Genomic DNA, 21,081 nt, shown 5'->3' with positions numbered 1-21,081 from the left:
TGTTGGTATCTTCAGGCACCATTCTTAGACATTTATTTTTCTAACTACACACTATTCTCACACTGGACATTTCTTCCCTTCCTTCGTTTCAGCATTGCTGCTGAAGTCTACTTGTATCTCTGACCTGACTCTTCCACTTCCTTCAGATCCTCACGAGGTAACTCACATACAGGATGATCAACTCAGAACTCATTCCTTTTACTGTGTTTCCTGATTTTACAAACAGCCCAGTATCCACACAATTCCCCAAGCAGCAAATAGGAAACTGTGTGATGTTTCCCTTTCTCTCCATTTAGTCATTAAATCCTGGAAATTCTAGTACCTAAACACCATTCAGAATTTGATTCCTTCTCACTAATACTGGCTCAATTAACAACCTTATCATTTTTATGATCGGATTACCAAAACCTTCCAACTTCAGTAGCTTCTAAGTAGTTTCCCTGTATCCAATTTTGTCTTTTCCAATACAAGCCTCATACCACTACCAAAGTCTTCTTTCTAAAACATTTCAAACAGAAGTCCTTCCATGATGCTTCACTGCCTTCAGGATAAAATCTAAACTACTTGGGAGAGATCTGTCCTAACATGACCCTACCTACCTGGTTAGATTCTTCTGGCTTTTCTCTGCAGGACTCTATGCATCATCCATACTGTGCTACACCTGGGGAGATGGGGGAGAGCTTGCATGAGCTCCATCACACTCTAAACATTCTATTTTCTCTGTGTAGGAATGCTCTCCCTCTCATCCTTATTTATGTAACTTAAAGTTACATTCAAGACTTAGCTTAGCAACTACTTTAAGAAGTGTTTCCTACCCTGGCATTCTCCCCCTTCCTCCTCTCTCTTCCTTTTGGATTGCTTCAAATAGGCATTCTCTGTATCACACAGCAACCAGTGTTTTCATAGCAACAATGACACTGCATATGTATATTTTCTTGTCTGTCTCTCCAATTAGATACTCATCTTCTAAAGTAAAGTACCACATTTTCCTTATTTCTACATCCTCTGAGGTCCGACTCATAGTAGTTACTCATTAAATATTTAATAGGCAAATGGAGTGGGTTCTAAAGTTAACACATAGATTATGAGGTATAACCAAAATCATCCTTGGAAATTCCTTAGGAAGGTACTACACTGAAGACCAATATACTGTCTCAATATAGTTAAGCTCAGCACAGTTTTTCTTCTAGCATTGAAATAATATAGTTTTTTAGATGAACAACTACTACTTACAATGCACTTAATGACAACGTTTTATAAAAACTATGTATTTTTAAGCACTAGAATTTATATCCCATGAAACTCTAAGGATGGCAAGTAGAAACTGACATGGAATAAAAGAATAGAAAATTTCTCTCTCATCTTGAGGTCACTCTGAATATACTCAGCAAGCGGAATGGCAGAATCACCATTTCCTTCTTTCCTTCCCTTCCACTCTCCTTCCTCCCCTCCCTCTCCCCCTCCTTCCCTCCTTCCTTCCTATCTATCTATGTTATCTCTTGCTGAGCCTATTTCTTTGAATTCATATAAATTAAATAAAATTATGATATGACTCCATTGTACGGATATGCCTATAAGCAGCCACTGTTGATTTTTCACAACCAGTATTTCTCTCGTAATCTACTTCCACCAAGATTATGTAGTGCTTTAAACAATATTGGCAAATATAGGGATAATAACAAGCATGGCCATGAGCATGCTAAACTCTTGTGCAGTCTATCAGGCTGAAAGAAGTCCAGATAGTCACAAAAATGTGAAGAAAGTATAAGAAAAGAAATGTCTCAGCTGTTGATCTTATGTTTCAAAATAAACATTCCAGAACATAGGCTAAAAGAATACTATTGCTAATTAAAAATCAACAGACAATAAATATGAATTGAGTGAAAACTTAGCTAGTTATAATTAACTTCAATGGGTCCACTAAAGAAGCCTATCTCTGGGCAAACACTGGATAGAAAGAGATTTGAGGATGCTGCCATTTGGGTGAGTACTATCAATTTACCAGAGCTTACTTTTCAACAGGCTAGTATTCTCTGCTCAAGTTTCCTAGATACCACACAGACATTCCACATTTGGGAAACTCATGGTGTATCAATAAGTGTTGGTATGGATTTTTTGTATGAATCTGCAGATTTCTGTACTTTACTTCTCTCTACTTCAATCTTATTTCAAAAACGTAAGTTCTACGTTTAGTAGTTTTTCTACAGCAATTGAGTTTTCTGCATTTCTAGGAAGCATCCCTGAGCAAAATAATGGCATGGTGAACCTAAAGCAAAACCTTAATAAAATAAGTCACCATAAGCATATACTGAATATAGATTTCCTTCTCAGATAAATTTAATAGGTGAAATAATCCCATCGCTATAGAAAACCATCTGGCTAGTCTGAAAAATCTGCTTTTGTGTGAAAAAAAAAATTTTTAACAGTCATCAATTGATTAATCGCCGAAGTACTCTAGGTTTAGAATAAAAGTGCAGGTGGCACCTAGCTCCCTCTACTAAGCTTCTAGGCAGCTTCCCTTCATCCCACCATCCAAAATTCTTCTTTCTTTCCTGTGAAGTCCCATGGTCCTTAATCTATGATTCTGATACAAGTGATAATCATCACTTTACACTTAGTATAAATTTTGTACCTAATCTTCCCCACTAGATAATAAACTCTTTGAGGGTAAAAGTTATGTTTAATTCAGATTTGTATGTCCCACAGTATCTACCAGCGTGCCCTGCTCATACTCAATAAATATGTACTTTATAAATACACTCAAAGATACTTCCTCCTGAAAAAACATTTTCAGCTTTTTTTCTAAAGTAAACTATATACCATATTACTTTCTATTTTTCTTCCTATTTCTCAGCAGTTCCTAGTTTACCACTTTTGCTAACTTCTTTCATCCCTGTTCCTGGAGGGAATCTGTTCATCTATTCACTTATTTACTCATTCAAAACATCCAATAAATATTTGAAGGTGCCAGGGTTATACCAGTAAATCCCTTAGGGAGCTTTGAGTCTAGTAGGAAAGATAGACAAGTAAATACGTAATTATAAAACAATGTGCTAATTTTTGTAATAGATGCAAACACATGATACTGTCTAAGAGTACTTCTGCAATTTAAGAGTGCTTCTCCAAGTTTTTGCCAGCAGTTTATCATTTCCCTACATAATATTCTCTCCCCTGGTCATCCATCCATCCATCGCTCCATCCATCTGCCTGCCAATCTTCCTTCCTTCAATTTTAATACACAAAATACAAAAGCTGCACAAGAACAAATAAGTGAAAAATAAGTCATCCTCCCATCTTTTCCCCAGTGACTCAGTTTGCCTTCCCAAAGGTAAGCATTAATAATTGCTTATAATAATAATAATAATAGTAGTTATAATATAATAATAAAATAATAATTCCAGAGATATTCAATGTATACACAGACATATATACACATATATATGGTCTTACTTTAACACAATAGAAGCACACTTTATATTCTGTCTGTACCTTGTTTTTCTTATTTCATAACATATCTTAGAAATTGCATTGTCTCAGCCCATATTGGGCTACTTCATTCTTTTTAATGGATATAAAGTATTTCACTGCATGGATGTAACACTGATTAAGCAGTCTCCTTCCTGAATGCTCATTTAAGGTACTACGATAGTGCAATGAATATATTTATCCATATATTATTCTGTGGTATATTTGTGAGTATGTTTGTAGAATAAATTCCTGGAAATGAAACTGCTGGGTCCCAGAATACGTGCTTTTTAAATTTTGATAGATACTAACATAGAAGTTTCACCAATTTCATTTCCCACAAAATAGGAAATATCCACTTCCATAACTTAAATTACAGTCTTTATGGGAATGGCTCCCAAATCTGTATCCATATTCTGACCCTTTATTTATTCTCTGTGATATCTCCACATATGTTTTTCTTAGAACCTTAGGAAAAAGCTTTTCAAACCCAAATTTATAATTTTACCCTTAACACATTCTTCATAAACTCACTGTACATATTAATTTTCCTGATCCCAACCAAAAGTCACTTTTTTTTTTTTTTTTTTTTTTCCCAACCAAAAGTCACTTTTGATATGTCTTTTTAAAAAAATAAATTTATTAATTTTATTTATTTATTTTTGGCTGTGTTGGGTCTTTGCTGCTGCATGTGGGCTTTCTCCAGTTGCGGCGAGCCAGGGCTACTCTTCGTTGCGGTGCATATGCTTCTTATTGCGGTGGCTTCTCTTGTTGCAGAGCACGGGCTCTAGGCGCGTAAGCTTCAATAATTGTGGCACGAGGGCTCAGTAGTTGTGGCTCACCGGCTCTAGAGTGCAGGCTCAGTAGTTGTGGTACACGGGCTTAGTTGCTCTGCGGCATGTGGGATCTTCCTGGAACAGGGTTTGAACCCATGTCCCCTACGTTGGCAGGTGGATTCTTAATCACTGCACCAGCAGAGAAGTCCCATGCCTGGGCTATTATAATCTAACTACTCAACTTCTTCCTCTGTGCTTGCCTACCAGTGATTCTGCTCATATCATCCTCTCCACCTGAAATATCCTCTCAAATCAGTTCCCCTGATGAAATCTCATTAAGCCTACCCGAAATGCTAGATCATCCATAACACATTTTCTTTTATGAATTTATTAACACTTAGGTCTTTCACTATATAATAATATACTTATAAGATAAATTAAAAGCTCTTTCACTATATATTCTAATTTATAATACAGTTATAAGATAAATTATAAATTCTTAACAAATTTGGATAAACTCACACTGCCAAGGCACTCAAAATGTGTTTACCAAATGAATGAATGAATTTTTTGCAATGGACTAATTCCTATAAGTCAGATAATGCTATAGTGGAAAATATTGTATAAGGGATATTTTCTTCTTCCTTCCTTCCCTCCTTCCTTCTTTCCTCGCTCCCTCCCTCCCTCTCTCCCTCTCTTTCCCTCCCTTCTTTGTTTCTTTCTTTTCCTCCCTCCCTCCCCCTCTCTTTTCTTCCATTCCTCCTTCCCTCTCTTCCTTCCCTCCTTTCGGATAATAAGACTATTTTAAGGTCTGTGAGATACAAGCCCCTATTTAATAATTAAATTTATTTCAGAACACTCACAATGTGAAATATTTCCAGTTAACTAGAGCAGTTAATTACATTTTCCCCTCACATTGATTTTGATCAAATATAGGGAGGAGAAAGGATAAAGAATAAAGCAATAGTTGAAATACACCACTAAAATGATTCAATTTCCCTTCAAAACTACAAAATTCCTTAAAAATCCCTTACATACAGTCAAAGTTACTCTAACTACTATGTAGAAGAAGACAGAACTCAACCACAATGTGCCTATGGCCTATTGTTAAACTGAGTTTAAAATGAGCAAAATAATTTTTTATAAGTTTCACAAATCTTGAGGAAGAATTATGTAAAGCATTATAAACCCTCTATTTCTGGTTTTCAAAATTAAAAACCATGATTTTAAAAATCATATCTGTAGTAAATTTTTTTTACATTTAAAAAATTTAGAAAAGAGTATGATTAAACTTTCTTATACATAAAAGTCATTGTAAAAAATAAATGGTCCTTATCTTTCATTAGAAAATTATTTAGCTCCCATTTACTAAAATAGTAGAAAGAGCTATACAAATCCCTATCAAGAAGTAGAGAACTATTACATTATAACTTGTATTGTAAATAAGTTTTAAAAAACAACAATACTACCATGCAAATGCAAGTGCTGGTTATACTTCTTGACTCACCTCTCCCCCATTAACATATTCCATCACAAAACACAAACGGTCTTTTGTCTGGAAGGAATATTTCAAGGACTTGAAATGAAAAAGAAAAAATGTTATATTATAATCCTACATTCTTACAACGGTATCAAAAAGAGAATACTTAGAAACAGTAAGCATGATTGATAAAATGAATTGTTCTTGTTCCTTAAGAGAGTATTTATTCCCTTAAGAATGCTTAAGTAAAAGTTTATGAGAAATATAAAACAAATTTTGTGAAGAACAGCAATGAGTATTATCTGGGGAAAAATTAGAATTATGATTTTTGCTAAAAGTAAACTTAGTAATTGTTACAAGCACTTCTCAATCTACTATGTCATCTACTTGAAACTGTATTGGTCCCCAAAGTTCTTATCCGTGAGATCTTAAAAGTAAGGCCTACAAATTACTTCAGGGAAAGTCTTAGGAGTACAGTTGTAGTAGTTATACTTGGGTTTCTAATAGAGTTTCAGTATCACTTCTTGCATAGAGGTCGCATAACATGACCCAATCCAATAGAGTTGTTTCAGATAATTTTATAGGTTATAAATATATTAAAACTTTAGAGCCAACTATATTAATACACTGAACAATAAACACAAAACAATGTAACAAAGTAAGTCTATGTATCTGGTGATACCTCTGAAAAAACCTATTAAATAATCCTAAATCTTTAAAAGTTTCTCCTTTTGAAAGTCTGTTATTTTTAATCTTAATACACTTCACTGGAACCAGGAACATACAGAAACTTTGCGAATTATGCCTCTATTACAAGCAATCTAAACGGGACTAAAAAACAAAATCAGTTTGTTTCAAAATAACTAAGTTATATCTATTTAAGTCACAGTTTATACATTATCTAATGAAGAAAATGCACCATGACTTATCCTATTTTTAACTTAAATGCTATCTTTAAATTTAAATTTATTTTTAAATGTATTTGCTCTATTTTTTTAAGGCAGTGAAAGTTATGGGAAGAAAAAAAAATCTCAAAAAACTCATGGGTATATAACGAGAGGACTACAAATGCATGCATATTGTAAACTTAATCCATACATTCTAATAATTTCCCCAAAACTGACTTATCTACAAAGAAAATGTCATACCTAAATAAATGTTATTTAAAATGTTATTTTTCATAGCTTAGTTGCTATAATAAAACTTCCTTAAATATAAAATGTTATGATTATAACATCTTTCCTCTAGGCACTTACTGTTAAAAAGGGATGTCTAGTGTTCTTTAATACTCTGCTTTCAGTTAAAGTGTGTGCCACTTCATCCTACAAAAGAAAAAGGCAAACCTTTAATATATGTTCTGAGCACAAATAATATAAAAATTTTGCTATTTCTCTAAGACCAGAAGAGGTAAACACAGACACAGAAAAAGATTTTAAAACACATGCTCCCTTTATCACTAAGCTTCTCTTCCACCAAAAAAAAAAAAATTCAAATCAAATTAGTGATTTAAATCAGATGGCTATAATGTATAAACTCATATAAATTCAGTCATACTTAAAGTATAGCAATAATGATATAATAATCAGCAAAAATTATCAGGGACACAGAAAATGAAATAGTAAGTCTTTCCCCTTGAAGAGAATGCCTTATAAGTTAACAGCTAGGCATGGAGTAGTTAATATTTCCATGTTTGTATTACATTGTATTCAGGGGGATTTAAAGAATATATTTCATTAAGGATCATAGAATTTGTTGTAAGTCTTCTACCTAAAAGAAAAATCAGTTATTGAAAAGGGGGACACAGTACCTATATAAGATTTAATTCTAAATTATACATTTTAGAAAAAAAAACAGAGTACAAAAGCTGTATATTTTTGCTTGTGGCTTTTTTAGCATGTTTCTTTTTTTTTTTTTAAAAAAAGGTCACAGCCTATTCTAGGTGACACTGTTTAAATCTGGATATATTTCAAACCAAAAATATGCTAAGAGTGTATTTCCCCAATCTTGTACATAAATTTCATCTTGACATCAAAAGTGAACTAGGAAAGATTTCCTCAACATATGGAGAACTTGAAAAATGTTTCATATTTTAAAAATAACACTATCTTAAAGAATGAACGGAAAGGAAGACAACTGCTGAAACTAACACAGCATCTCTGGTCTCTGCTACTGCCAAGATCCTGAACAAGGCCCTTACTGGATCAATTTCTTAATATTGCTGGCAAATCACAGTTAGGTTATAAGTAAGACAAGGGAACATTAGGACACTGCATTATATTTATTATTTTTATAAAAGCATCTGACCTTAGCTAGACTTAGCAGATAAATGAGCAATAGACTGATCAAAGATGCTAAAATCCAAAAGCCATTCCAAAGGGTGAGACCAATTCTGTCTGAACAGAAAGCAAAGTGTAATGACATAGTATTTAAAACCAGTGAAATAAAGTATGGGTAAGAAAGCATTCCAGTCTTATTTGTTTAATAAGAACCAGGCTTAAGTGCTCAAACAGTATGAAAGCCCCTGTCATATCATACTATAACTTCTAAATTAATTAGAGTAATACCAAACATCTTAATACAAAATAAATAAAAAGCAGAAATGACACCATAACTAATTTCTGTGCCCACAATGCCTAGCATAATGAATAATGATTAGCATACAGTAGATACTTATTAAATGTTTGTTCAACTTAGCTGTTTATCATAGGAATGAATTCCAAGATGTCAAATGTGTGGGACTTCACTCATTCAATCATTTATTCCTTCAATAGATATGAAACAAATATATTCTGGGTATTGTTCTACCCACTGAAGACAGGGCAACTGAACAACACAGACCAAAGTCCTGCCCTCATGGAGCTTTCATTCCAGTTAGTCAGATGGTGGTCAGTATTAATGGAAAAAACAAAGAAGAGAAGGGGATACTGCAATTTACGAGAATCATATAATGAATGTAAAATACAAGATTAAGGATTATACAAGTGGCTATTTTGAGATATAGAACCGAATTCAATGATTACAAAACAAAATCCTCGATAGGCAGTTACTTAATGTTAAGACAGTGCAAGTAATAAAGCGGTTTAAAAAAAAGACATGATTCTTTTGCTCATGGAGTTCACATGCTAGTGGAGAAGACATAACAAATTGGTAAATATCCAATTTAAGAAATAATTATGAATTCTGATAAGTGATCTGATTTTCTTAAGGGAAAACTGGGGTATCTATTATAGTAAATGGGATAATGAAGGAAAATCAATGCTACTGGAAGATCATAGGTTGGGTAATGTGATAGTGTAGGAGATGGAGGATCAGAGGCACACAGCTGATTTCTGTTTTTAAGTTTGCTCAGACTCCTCTGAGAAGGACAGCAAAAACAGGAGGGATCAATCAGGAGACAACTGCAGTACAAGAGTGAAATGAGGATGTCTTGGATGACAGGAACAGCAGGAACAAGAAAAAATGTTTGAAGTATTTTTGAGATATAAAATTAATAGTAAAAAACTAACAGCTATATGCTTCCAACAAGAGGGTAAAGCAGAAGAAATATTTCTTTATATGCAGTCAGAAAGAGATTCACAGAAGACATAACATTTACCTATTATACTTCAGGATTTTAAGTGATTTGAGGCAGTAAACTAGGAAAAGACTTAAAGAAAGGTAAGTATGAAACCAGAAAAGATATTCTAGTACTTCAGAAAATATTTCTGGCAGATATTTCATTCTATTTTGTTGAAACAAACTCATTATATGTAACAGTTGTTTTTCTAAATCACTTAGTAAGTTTCATGAAAGATTATATTTTTTCTAAATTCTATGATCTGCCTAATCACATTAAAGGAGCCAAGTAAAGATGTAGGTAGGCAAAAACTAAAACAATATTTCTTTGTTGTAAGAATGAAACCAGGATTTATACCATGTACATATCTTTCATGTATTAAAATGTATTTTCTACCATATTTTTACATCTGATCAAATTAGAATTTCCCCCTTAATGCAAATTTAATGGTACAATATTTCACATACTAATTAGTTTCTGCTATGAAGATAAGGTATGCACAAGCTAAAAAGTAAACTTAGATGTCAATAATTTTTAATTACAGTTAAAAGCAATATGTCAAAACAAAAAGTTATAAATAACAGTGATAAAGTTTAGTGGCTAAAACAATATGATGCTTTTAAAAAAATCCATTTGTTGATCATGATTACAAATGAAGTGCTTTGGTATATAATGTAAGTATAATGTTTTCATGAAAAAGCTTTTGAAATATAGTTTCATGTATATTCATCCATGGTAAAATACTAAACAATGAATTTTAAAATCTAATTTCTTTCATAGAAGTTTACAGAGAATGGAATTTTATTTCTTGCAAACATGAGGCAGAATAGTCTTCCTCATATTTATTTTCTCAATTGTCTCTAATTTATCACTGCCCTCTACTACACATAGTCTAAAATTCTCCTTTCATTTGCCGCACTTATTGTTTTGTGGTAGTTAGGGTTTTTTTGGAGGGGGCGGGAGGACAAGGAGTAAATGATGGCAGAGAAACAGAAGAAAAGAACATCTCTATTACTGAGAACCAAGGGTGTCATCTCCTTTAATCCTTGTAGTAACTGAGCAGGTTTGGTTTGACTATTCCCATTTTATATGAGGCAATCAAGATTCACAGAAGTTAAACTGCTCAAGTTGCAGGTGAAAAGGTCAATATTGATCCCATCTAAGTCCAACATTAACGGTCATTTCCACTTCACCACACTGCCTCCCATCTTCATAAAGCTTGGTAGCAACTTAACTAGGTACTTTAACTCTGTTCACATTATTTTCTCCATTTTGACCACAAGACTATAATGACTGACTTTTATCAGAAGCTGGTTGAAATCAAGATACATCATATATAGAGCATCTTTTTTAAAAAAATCCAGAGCTATAAATGACACTCAGAGGAGGAGATGTAGCAGGTGGGGAAGCAGGGAGAAGAGGGGAGAAGTTTTTACCTTGGCACCTTTATTCTTAATTAAACCACAATGACTGCAAGTGATCATTATTTACTTGTTCTGTTTTGACAAGCCATATGTCAGCAATCTACACTTTTTTTTCCATAGGAAAGATGTCATACTTATCAAGCTCTAAATTTGGGGGTTGTAACTTCCCCCTCTTTGGAAAACTTGAGCAATGGCCCAGATGCAGACTTCTAATACTTCCACTTTCCAGCTCTCAGACTTTCTCCTTACTGTTCCTTCATTTCTATTGTTATTATCTTTTTTGAAGATCTTTTTCATCTTGATGGAAAAAATGAAAGCACAATTGTTCCCTGTTGTCTATGAATACTATATCACCTTTATCAAATGTTGTTATTTAATACTTTATTCTTGATGCTCTTGTTCCAAATATCGGGCTGGCCAAAAAGTTTGCTTGGGTTTTTCATATGATGTTACCGAAAAACCCGAACAAACTTTTTGGCCAAACCAATGTTACTTGGATGGAAGGCTACATGAACTTCTTTGACTTCAATCATGACATAATCTTCAGCACCTAGTCCTTCTTAAATTGTAGAATATGCTGCTTGTCTATATTGCCCTTCTCTACATTCCCTTCTTTCCTTCTGCCTCTTCCAATTCCCAGTATTGGAATAAATCAATCTCTACTTTCTCACTTTTATTGATATATTCCACATCTCAAGGAGAAGAAAATCACAAACATACTGACTAGCACCATTATAATGCCCTCTTTAATCTTAGCTGAATCTTCTTAGGATTCCTTAACTCATCCCTACCAAGGTCATTCTTCCATTCCTCAGTATAAATGTTTCAAAACATTTCCAGGCCTCCTACCAGGCCTGGTATGTATAATGAAATGTACACACAACCCCACAATGTTACCTTACCTAGTTAAACTACTGAGCTGAGATTGGCACCGAGGTCTATCTGACTTTCATTAAGTCCAGGAGATTTTCATTAAGTTGTCTTTCTTTATCTCAACCTCACTCCCACAGTTTCAAAGTGTAAGCCTACTTCCTACTCAAAATAGAGGTCATTAACCTCTTCCCTTCATAGGTACACTCATTCCCTTGGTGACTTCATTCAGACTATGACCCTAAATACAGTCTATATGGTGATCATGGACTTCCACATTTGTGTCTCAAATGCAGGCTTCTTCCCTAAACTCCAGAAATGCTTATTTGACATGGATGTCTAATAGATGCCTTTAACTTGGGTGTCTAACAGAAATATCAAATTTGACATGTCCAAAACCTAATTTCTAATCTCCCATGAAAAGGCTTGTTTCTCCACAGAAAAAAATCATCCCCATTGCTGCGAATGGCAACACCATCCTTCCAGTTGCTCAGGCCAAAAACCTGGCAATGATCTTCAACTCCTTACTTTCTCTCATACCCTACATTCAATCTGTCAGGCAATCCTGATGGCTCTTTACCAAAATATACCCCGGATTGATTACATCTTACCACCTCCACTGCTAATACCCTAATGTAAGCCACTATATCAATTATCTGGATTATTGCCATTAACTCCTAACAAACTCCCTGCTTCCAATCCACAGTCTATTCTCAACACTGCAGCCAAAGTGATGATATCAAAATGAAAATTATATCATGTTACTATACTGCTTAAAAACTTCCAATGGCTTCCCACTACACTGAGTAAAAACCAATATCCTTACAACATCTACCACTACCCTAAACAACCCTCCACTACTCTTACTCTACACAAGCCATGCTAGATTAGATTCCTAGCTATTTTAAAAATATGCTGCTTCCTCAGTGCTTTTTTGATTGTGATTTCCTCTGTCTGGAATATTCTTCCTCCCAAATACCTGAAGTCTTCCTCCCAAATACCTTGATTCCTCATTTCCTTCAAATGTTCATTGAAATTTCACTTTCTCAGTGAGGTCTTCTGTGATCATTCTATTTAAAACTACAAAACCCACACAAATCACAAACACTACTATTCCTTGTTTCCCTACCCTACTTAATTTTTCTCCATGGTATGTATTAATTTCTTACATACTACGATTTACTCATTTGTCATGTGTCCGTTTCCTGACTAAAATGTAATTTCCAAAGAGGAGGAATTTTGGTCAGTCTTATTCATTCACATATTCCCACTGCCTAGGGCAGTAACTAGTAAATAATTAGGTGTTCCATTTATATTTGTTGAAAGAAAGAATGAATGAATCAGTAAATAGTGAATGATAACCCTAGGAATAATGATAAAGAATGATAGAATCTTCATGACGGCAAGAAGCAAATCCAGAACACAAATCAATGAAATCATACCTCCGACAGCACAATGACAGATGATGAAGATGCAGCAGATCAAATGAAATACATTCATTATCTGCTTCCTACAGTAAACCACAATCATGTGCACAATAGATAATACAGAGGTTCATGAGAATCTGAAAGAATGGATCAAAGAAGCTGGCAGATGATAAGAATTTCTGGTTAGGGGCCAGCACTTAATAACTTAAAAGCCAAGGAAAGAGAAATGTCAGTAGTCAAGTCAAAGCACTGGTTTGCTATTTTAATAGGTGTATGTGTAGGGAAGAATGAACTCAGAAGGCCTGGATTGCTCAAACCCTGTACACTCACAAGGAAAGTCAATCCTCAGGACAGTCCCTTGGCTAGCTCCTGGGAAATAAGCTCTGATCCCTTGGAATATTCTACCTGGTAAGAGCATTTTTGCATGCCAGAGATCTTGGGCCACATGACACCAGTTTGACTAGACAGTTCATGCAAACAACAGGAAGAATGATGAATGCTGTGTGCCTGATTTTGCTCAGGGTGGCTAGGGAAATCACACAGGTGCTGCTTGCCTACATGACTCACTTAAAATAAAAATCCAGGAAACCAAGGCTTGGGTGAGTTTCCTGGGTTGACAACGCTTTGCACATGTTGTCACACATTGTTACTGGGGGAATTAAGTGCATCCATATGACTTTACTGGGAGAGGACATCTGAAAGGTTTCTCCTGGACTTTGTCCCATATGACTTTCCTTTTGTTGATTTTAATCTGTGTGTTATCACTACAATAAGTCATAACCACTAGTATATCAGCTTTCCTAGATCCGTGATTCCTAATGAAATATTAAGCCTGAGAGTGGTCTTAGGGACCACTGACATTTAGCACCAGAAATAGGACTTGTTAGGAGTGATGTCAACAAGATGGAGGGCTAGGAGGTCCCAATATTAGGTTATCCTACAAAAACAACAAACAACTACAAACTGATGAAAACAGCTTTTGAAAAGCTCTGGACTACGATGAAATCAGCAGAAAGCAATGAAGCAGCATAAACCCTGTAGAGTTTTAAAAACGAGGATGGCTACCAGAAAAGTATAGGAAGCATTTTACCTGTGACATTCCATCCCCTAGACCAGAGCAGTTAGGCACCAAAAAAGATGGCCTCAGAGGGATTTCCCCCTATGTGGAAAATAAGAGCAAGAAAACTCCAACAAGCTTCACTGCCATGGTTGTTTGCAGCTTTCACTACTGAGGCTTCCCACAGTCTTTACCCACACTGACTGAACTCAGCTAACAGAGCTACCGAAAGTCTACACCACTGCAGCTCCTCTCTGGGGCTGGAGCTGTTGCTGCGGATGACACCTGGCCCCAGGGACCCTAGTCGCTGCTGTGTCTGGCTCCCTGGATCTCAGGATGCCACAAAATCTAGCCATCCACAAAGCCAAGCTGCTGTTGCTCTGAGCCCTACCACTGAGTCTTAATCAGGGCTTTGACCTGCCATACAAGGGCTACTACTCTGTCTCCTGCCTTCCATGTCCCAGTTTAGGGCTCTACCATGCTACAACCAGGGCCATGGCTGCTCTGCTTGTGTTCCACTCCCAGGATCCAGTTGCAGCTTTGACCTGCCATAAATGGCGCTGTGCCACTGCTCTTTACCCTGCCACTGGGTCCCAAGTTGTAACTTTGACCAGTCATAACCTGGGCTGCAATACCACTGCTCTGCACCCTACCCCTGGGTCCTAAGACAGGACTTTGACCTGTCATAAGGAGCCACTCTGCTGCTGCTCTGCACCCTGCCCCTAGGGTCCCGACACACGGCTTTAATGGGCCATTACCAAGCAATGTTGCCACTGTTCTGCAACCACCCCTGGGTCCTAAATTGTGGCTTTGATCTGCCATCATCAGGCTGTGCTGCTGCAACTCTGTTCCCTGTCCCTGGGTTTCTGTCACCATTTGACCTGCCATCACAGGGCCACATGCTGCTGTTCAGCACACCGTCCTTGGGGTTCCAAGTCAGAGCTCTGACCCACCATAACTGGGGCACGTGGTGCTACAGCTGCTCTATACCCTGCCCCCCGGCTTGAAAGTCAGGGCTTTGACCTGCCCATCAGTAGATTGTGCTGTTGGAGCTCTGCAACCGCCCCCAGAGTTCTAAGTTGCTGTTATGACCCAACATCACTGGGGCCAATCTGTTACTGTTCTGCAACTGCCCCCTGGGTCCTAGGCCATGGTTATGACTTGCCATTGCTGAGGCCAAGATGATGTTGCTATAAAGCTGAACCCTGAGGCCAGTCAGGTATTTGACCAACCATCTATAAGAAGTACACTACTGTACTCTGGCTCTGGGTCCCAAGCCACTGCTGAACCCTGCCATCCCAGGAATCCTGCTGCTACTGCATTCCCCTTTACCCCAGGGCCTGAGTCACTGTGGTGATTCCCAGGAACCCAGACCCCAGTTCCATGGGAAGTCTTCACGTGCCTGCACCTCAGAAACCAGTGCCACTGCCACTGCAAGTGTACCTGTGCCCCCATGACTCAGGTGTTGTGGTAGCTCTGTGCGCACCAGGTCCCAGGATACCAGCTCCACTGATGCCCCAAGTGTCAGCACACCAGCCCTGCCATCAAGAGGGATTCCCTTGGCTAGAATTTTGACAGGCAAAAAAGAATAGTATGATCCCAGCAGCTTTTGCCACCACTGCCACGTCACAATCTACACTGCTGTTGATCTCAGCTGACAGAGCTGCACGGAAAGGACTTTAGTATGCCCTCCCTGGAACCAGAGACACTGCACCCTACTCAGCTGGCATATTCACAGTCATCTTTAGGTGATAATCTTTCCCCATTGAAGCTAGTCTTAAAAAGCTGAAAAAGGCAACTGCTCCCTTGAATGCACGATTATCAACTCAAAGACATTAGAAACATGAAGAAGCAAGAAAACATGACACCACCAAAGGTACGCAAGAATTTTCCAATAACTGACACCAAAGAAATGGATTTGAGTTACATGAAAAAGAATTCAAAGTGTTTAAGGAAGCTTAGCAAGATTCAAGTGAACAGAGAGACAGCTAAATGAACTCAGAAGAACAATACATGAACAAAACAAGAAGTTTGACAAACTAGTAGAAATGATAAAAGAACCAATCAGAAATTTCAGAGCTGGAGAATACAAAGAATGAAATGAAAAGTTCAATAGAGAAATTCAACAGTAGGCTCAATAAGGCAAAAAAAACAATGTGTGAACTTGAACACAGATCCCTTGACATTTTCCAGTCAAAGAAAAAGATTTAAGAATGAAAGAGTAAAGAAAGCCTCTGTGACTTATGGGATACCACAAAATGAAACAATATTCAAATTACAGAAATCAAGAAAAGGAAGGGACAAAGGAACACAAAATATATTTAAAGAAATAAGGGCTTAAAACTTCTCTAAGCTTGAGAGAGATATGGACACCCAGGTACACAAAGCCCAAAGCTCCCCAAACAGATTCAACCAAAAGAGATCTTTACCAAGATACACTATAAACAAGCTCTCAAAAAATCTAAGACAAAGAGAGAATTTTGAAAGCAGCAAGAGAAAATGTATTCATCACATACAAAGAAACTCCAATAAAGCTATCAGCATATTTTTCAACAGAAATCTTGCAGGCCAGGAGAGAGTGAGATGATATATTCAAAGTGCTCAAAGAAAAAAAGAACTATCAACTAAGAACACATTACCCAGCAGCCCTGTCCTTTAAAAATGAAGGCAAGATAAAGATTTTCCCAGAAAAACAAATGTTGAGGAAATTTATCAGTAGATGGCTTTACATAAAATGTTAAAGGGAGTTCTTCAAGCTGAAATGAAAAGATATTAATCAGTAACATAAAAACATATAACCGTATAAAATTCACTGGTAAAGGTAATTATACAAATCTGAAACACTCTAAAACTGCAGTGGCAGTGTGTAAGTCACTTTGATCTCTAGCATACAGGTTAAAAGACAAAGCATTAAAAATAATTATAGCTACAATATTTTGTTAATGGATACAGAATATAAAAAATATAAATTGGGATATCAATAACACAAAATGTTGGGGGGGAAGTAAATGTGTAGGACTTTTAAAATCATTTGAAGTTGAAATGTTATCAACTTAAAATAGACTACTATAACTATAAAATGTATTATGAACAGCAGGGTAATCACAAAGCAAAGAACTCTGATACACAAATGATAAAAATAATCAAATATACCACTATATAAAATGAACAATTCACAAAGAAAGCAAGCAAGAGAGGAAGAAAAGAAAAAAGAAACTATAAAATAATTAGAAAGCAATTAACCAGATGGTGATAGTAAATCTTTCATCACCAATAATTCCTTAAAATATAAATGGTTTAACATCTCCAATTAAGAAACAAAGAGTTGCTGAGTGGATAAAAAAACAAAACCCAACTACATGCTGCCTAAAACAGACTCACTTAAGCTTTAAGGAAACTCATATGATGAAAGGGAAGGGATGGAAGAGGATATTCCATGTAAACAAACCAAAAGAGATAACTTCTGTCAGACAAATAGACTTTAAGTCGAAAGTTGTAAGAATTGAACTTGAAGTTCAATTTCGACTTTAAGTCAAAAGTTGTAAGAGAAAAAGAACGTCATTATATAACGATAAAGGGATCGATTCATCAAGAGAACATAACAATTGTAAATATATACACACCCAATATGACAGCATCAAAATATATTAAACACTTGTCACCAAATATGAAGGCTGAAATAGATAGCAATGCAATAATAGTAAAGGACTTCAGTACCCCACTTTCAACAATGGAAAGATCATCCATAGAGAAAATCAACAAGACAATAATGGACTGAACTACACTTTAGAGCAAATGGACCTAACAGATATATACAAAAGATTCCATCCAATGGCTTCACAATACATATTCTTCTCAAGTATACACACAACCTTCTCCAGGATATTTTGTCACAAAACAAGTTGTAACAAATTTCAAGAGATTAAAATTATACCAACTATAGTTTCCAACCACTGTAGTATGAAACTAAAAATAACAGGAGTAAAGCTGGAAAGCTCACAATTATATAGAAAATAAGCAAAACACTTCTGAAGAACCAATGAGTCAAAAAATAAATCAAAAGGGAAATCAAAAAATTCTTAAGACAAAAGAAATGGAAACACAGTGCACCAAAATTTATGGAATGCTGAAAAAGAAATTCTAATAGGAAAGTCGGTAGTGATAAATGCCTACATTAAGAAAAAAGAAAAATCTAAAATAAAGAACCTAATTTTACACCTTAAGGATCTAGAAAAAGAACACAGTAAGCCCATAGTTGACAGAAGGAAGGAAATAATATAGATTAGAGCAGAAATGAATGAAACAAAGATTAGAAAGACACTTTTTTAAGAAATCAAAAAACTAAGAGTTGGCTTTTTGAAAAGATAAAATTTACAAACCTTTAGCAAAACAAATTAAGAAAAGAGGAGAGGGCTTCCCTGGTGGTGCAGTGGTTAAGAATCCTCCTGACAATGCAGGGAACACAGGTTCAAGCCCTGGTCCGGGAAGATCCCACATGCTGCGGAGCAACTAAGCCCATGCACCACAACTACTGAGCCTGTGCTACAACTACTGAAGCCCGCATGCCTAGAGCCCGTGCTCTGCAACAAAAGAAGCCAAAGCAATGAGAAGCCCACGCACTGCAACAAAGAGTAGCTCCCGCTTGCTGCAACTAGAGAAAGCCCACACGAAGCAACTAAGACCCAATGTAGCCAAAAATAAATAAACAAAATAAATTAATTTTAAAAAAAGAAAGAAAGAAAATAGGAGAGATGACTCAAATGAAATCATAAACAAAAGGGGAGAACATTCAAAACCGATACCACAGAAATATAAAGGATCATAAGTGTCAGTGAACAATTATACGATAACAAATTAGATAACTCAGAAAAAATGGATAAATTCCAAGAAACATACAACTTACCAAGACTGAATCATGAAGTAATAGGAAGTCTGAACAGATGAATAATGAACATGGAGTTTGCATCAGTAATCACAAATCTCCCAAAAAATAAATGCCCAGGAGCAGATGGCCTCACTGGTAAATTCTATCAACATTTAAAGAAAAATTAATACCAGTCCTTCTTCTGAAACTCTTCAAGAATACAGAAGATGACAAAACACTCTAAAGTCATTTTATTAGGCTGGTGTTACCAGATACCAAAAAGCACACAACACCACCACAGAAAAAGAAAATTACAGACTAATATCTTTGATGAATATAGATGCAAAACTCCTAAATAAGATATCAGCAAACTGAATTCAACAACACATTAAAAGGATCATACACCACAATCAAGTGGGATTTATTCCAGAGATGCCAGGATGGTTCAACATCTGCAAATCATTCAATGTCATACACCCCATTAACAAGAGGAAGGATAAAAATCATATGATCATTTCAATAGATAAAGAAAAAGCATCTGACAAAATTCAACATCCATTTCTGATAAAAACTCTCAACAAAGTGGCTATAGAGGGAACATACCTCAGCAAAATAAAGGCCATATATGACAAATTCACAGCTAACATCACACTCAGTGGAAAAAAGCTGAAAGCTTTTCCTCTAAGAACAGGAGCAACATAGGAGGCCCAACCTACCACTTTTATTCAGCATTGTATTGGAAGTCCTAGCCAGAGCAATTAGACAATAAAATAAAATAAAAGGAATATAAATCAGAAAGGAAGAAGTAAAACCATCTCTATTTGCATAAGCATAATCTTATATACAGAATACCCTAAAGAGTAGTAGAACTAATAAACAAATGCAGTAAAGTTGCAGGATACAAAATCAATATACAAAAATTAATTGGTTTCTATACACTAATAACAAAGTCTCAAAAAGAGAAAAGTTTTTAATTTTTTAAAAAAGTTTTTAAAAGTTTTAAAAAATACCATTTATAACTGCATTAGAGAAATTAAAATACTGAAGAACAAATTTAAACAAGGAGGTAAAAGACCTGTACACCTAAAACTACAAGGCTTTGATAATTCAGTGCAATCCCTATCAAAATTCCAATGACATTTTTTACAGAAATAGAACAAAAAAACCTAAAATGTGTATGTAACAACAAAGACCCCAAACAGCCAAAGCAATCTTGAGAAAGAACAAAGCTAGAGACATCATGCTCCCTGATTTCAAACTATATTGCAATACTATACTCGTCAAAATGACATTGTATTGGCATAAAGACAAACACAAATATCACTGGAACAGAACAGAGTGCCCAAAAATAAACCCATGCATATACGGTCAATTAACTTACCACTAAGGAACCAAGAACACATGATGGGGAAAGGACACTCTCTTCAATAAATGGTGCTAGGAAAACTAAGCAGCCACAAGCAAAAGAATGAAACTGGACTACTTTCTTACACCATACACAAAAATCAACCCCAAATGGATTAAAAACTTGAATGTAAGACCTAAAACATGAAATTACTAGAAAAAATATAGGTGGTAAGCTTCTTACACCAGTTGTGTCAATTAATTTTTTAAATTTGATATCAAAAAGAAAAATCAATAAATGGCTTATGCAGAGCAAAGGAAACCATCAACAAAATGAAAATAAAACCTACTAAACGGGAGAAAATATTTGCAAGTCATACATCTGGTAAGGGTTTAAGATCCAAAATATTAAGAACTCATATAACTTTATAGCAAAAAAAAACAAACAATCTGATTGAAAAATGGTTAGAGGATCTGAATAAACAATTTTTCACAGAAAACATACAGATGGCCAACAGGTACATGAAAAGGCGCTGAACATCACTAACCATCATGGAAATGCAAATCCAAACCACATAGAGCTATCACCTCACACCTGTTAGAATGGCAAGAAATAAATGTTGGCAAGGGTGTGGAGAAAAGAAACCCCCGTACACAGTAGGTGAGAATGTAAACTGATGTAGCCACTATATAAAACAGTAAGGAAGTTTGTCAAAAAAATTAAAACTACAATCCAATCCAGCAACTAAACTTCTGGGTATTTGTCCAAAGGAAACAAAATCACTATTGTGAAAAGAAAGCTACACTCCCCTGTACGT

General features: G+C 35.7%; 1 protein-coding gene across 5 annotated transcripts in view; it reads right to left on the bottom strand.

Annotated features, from left to right (window-relative positions):
* The window catches only part of AKT3 (AKT serine/threonine kinase 3), a 397,960-nt gene that overhangs the window by 123,853 nt on the left and 253,026 nt on the right, over positions 1-21,081 (bottom strand). For all 5 annotated transcript variants that reach the window (XM_055084208.1, XM_024133623.3, XM_055084209.1 and 2 more), the window contains 2 exons: positions 6,978-7,043; positions 5,749-5,817 (listed from right to left, as the gene is read on the bottom strand). In XM_055084208.1, the coding sequence (XP_054940183.1) occupies positions 5,749-5,817; positions 6,978-7,043 (135 nt within the window). The remainder of the gene's footprint in view (positions 1-5,748; positions 5,818-6,977; positions 7,044-21,081) is intronic.

Source organism: Physeter macrocephalus, chromosome 4 (assembly GCF_002837175.3).
Source record: "Physeter macrocephalus isolate SW-GA chromosome 4, ASM283717v5, whole genome shotgun sequence".
NCBI lineage: Eukaryota > Metazoa > Chordata > Mammalia > Artiodactyla > Physeteridae > Physeter > Physeter macrocephalus.
This window is presented reverse-complemented; position numbering and strand designations above follow the sequence as displayed.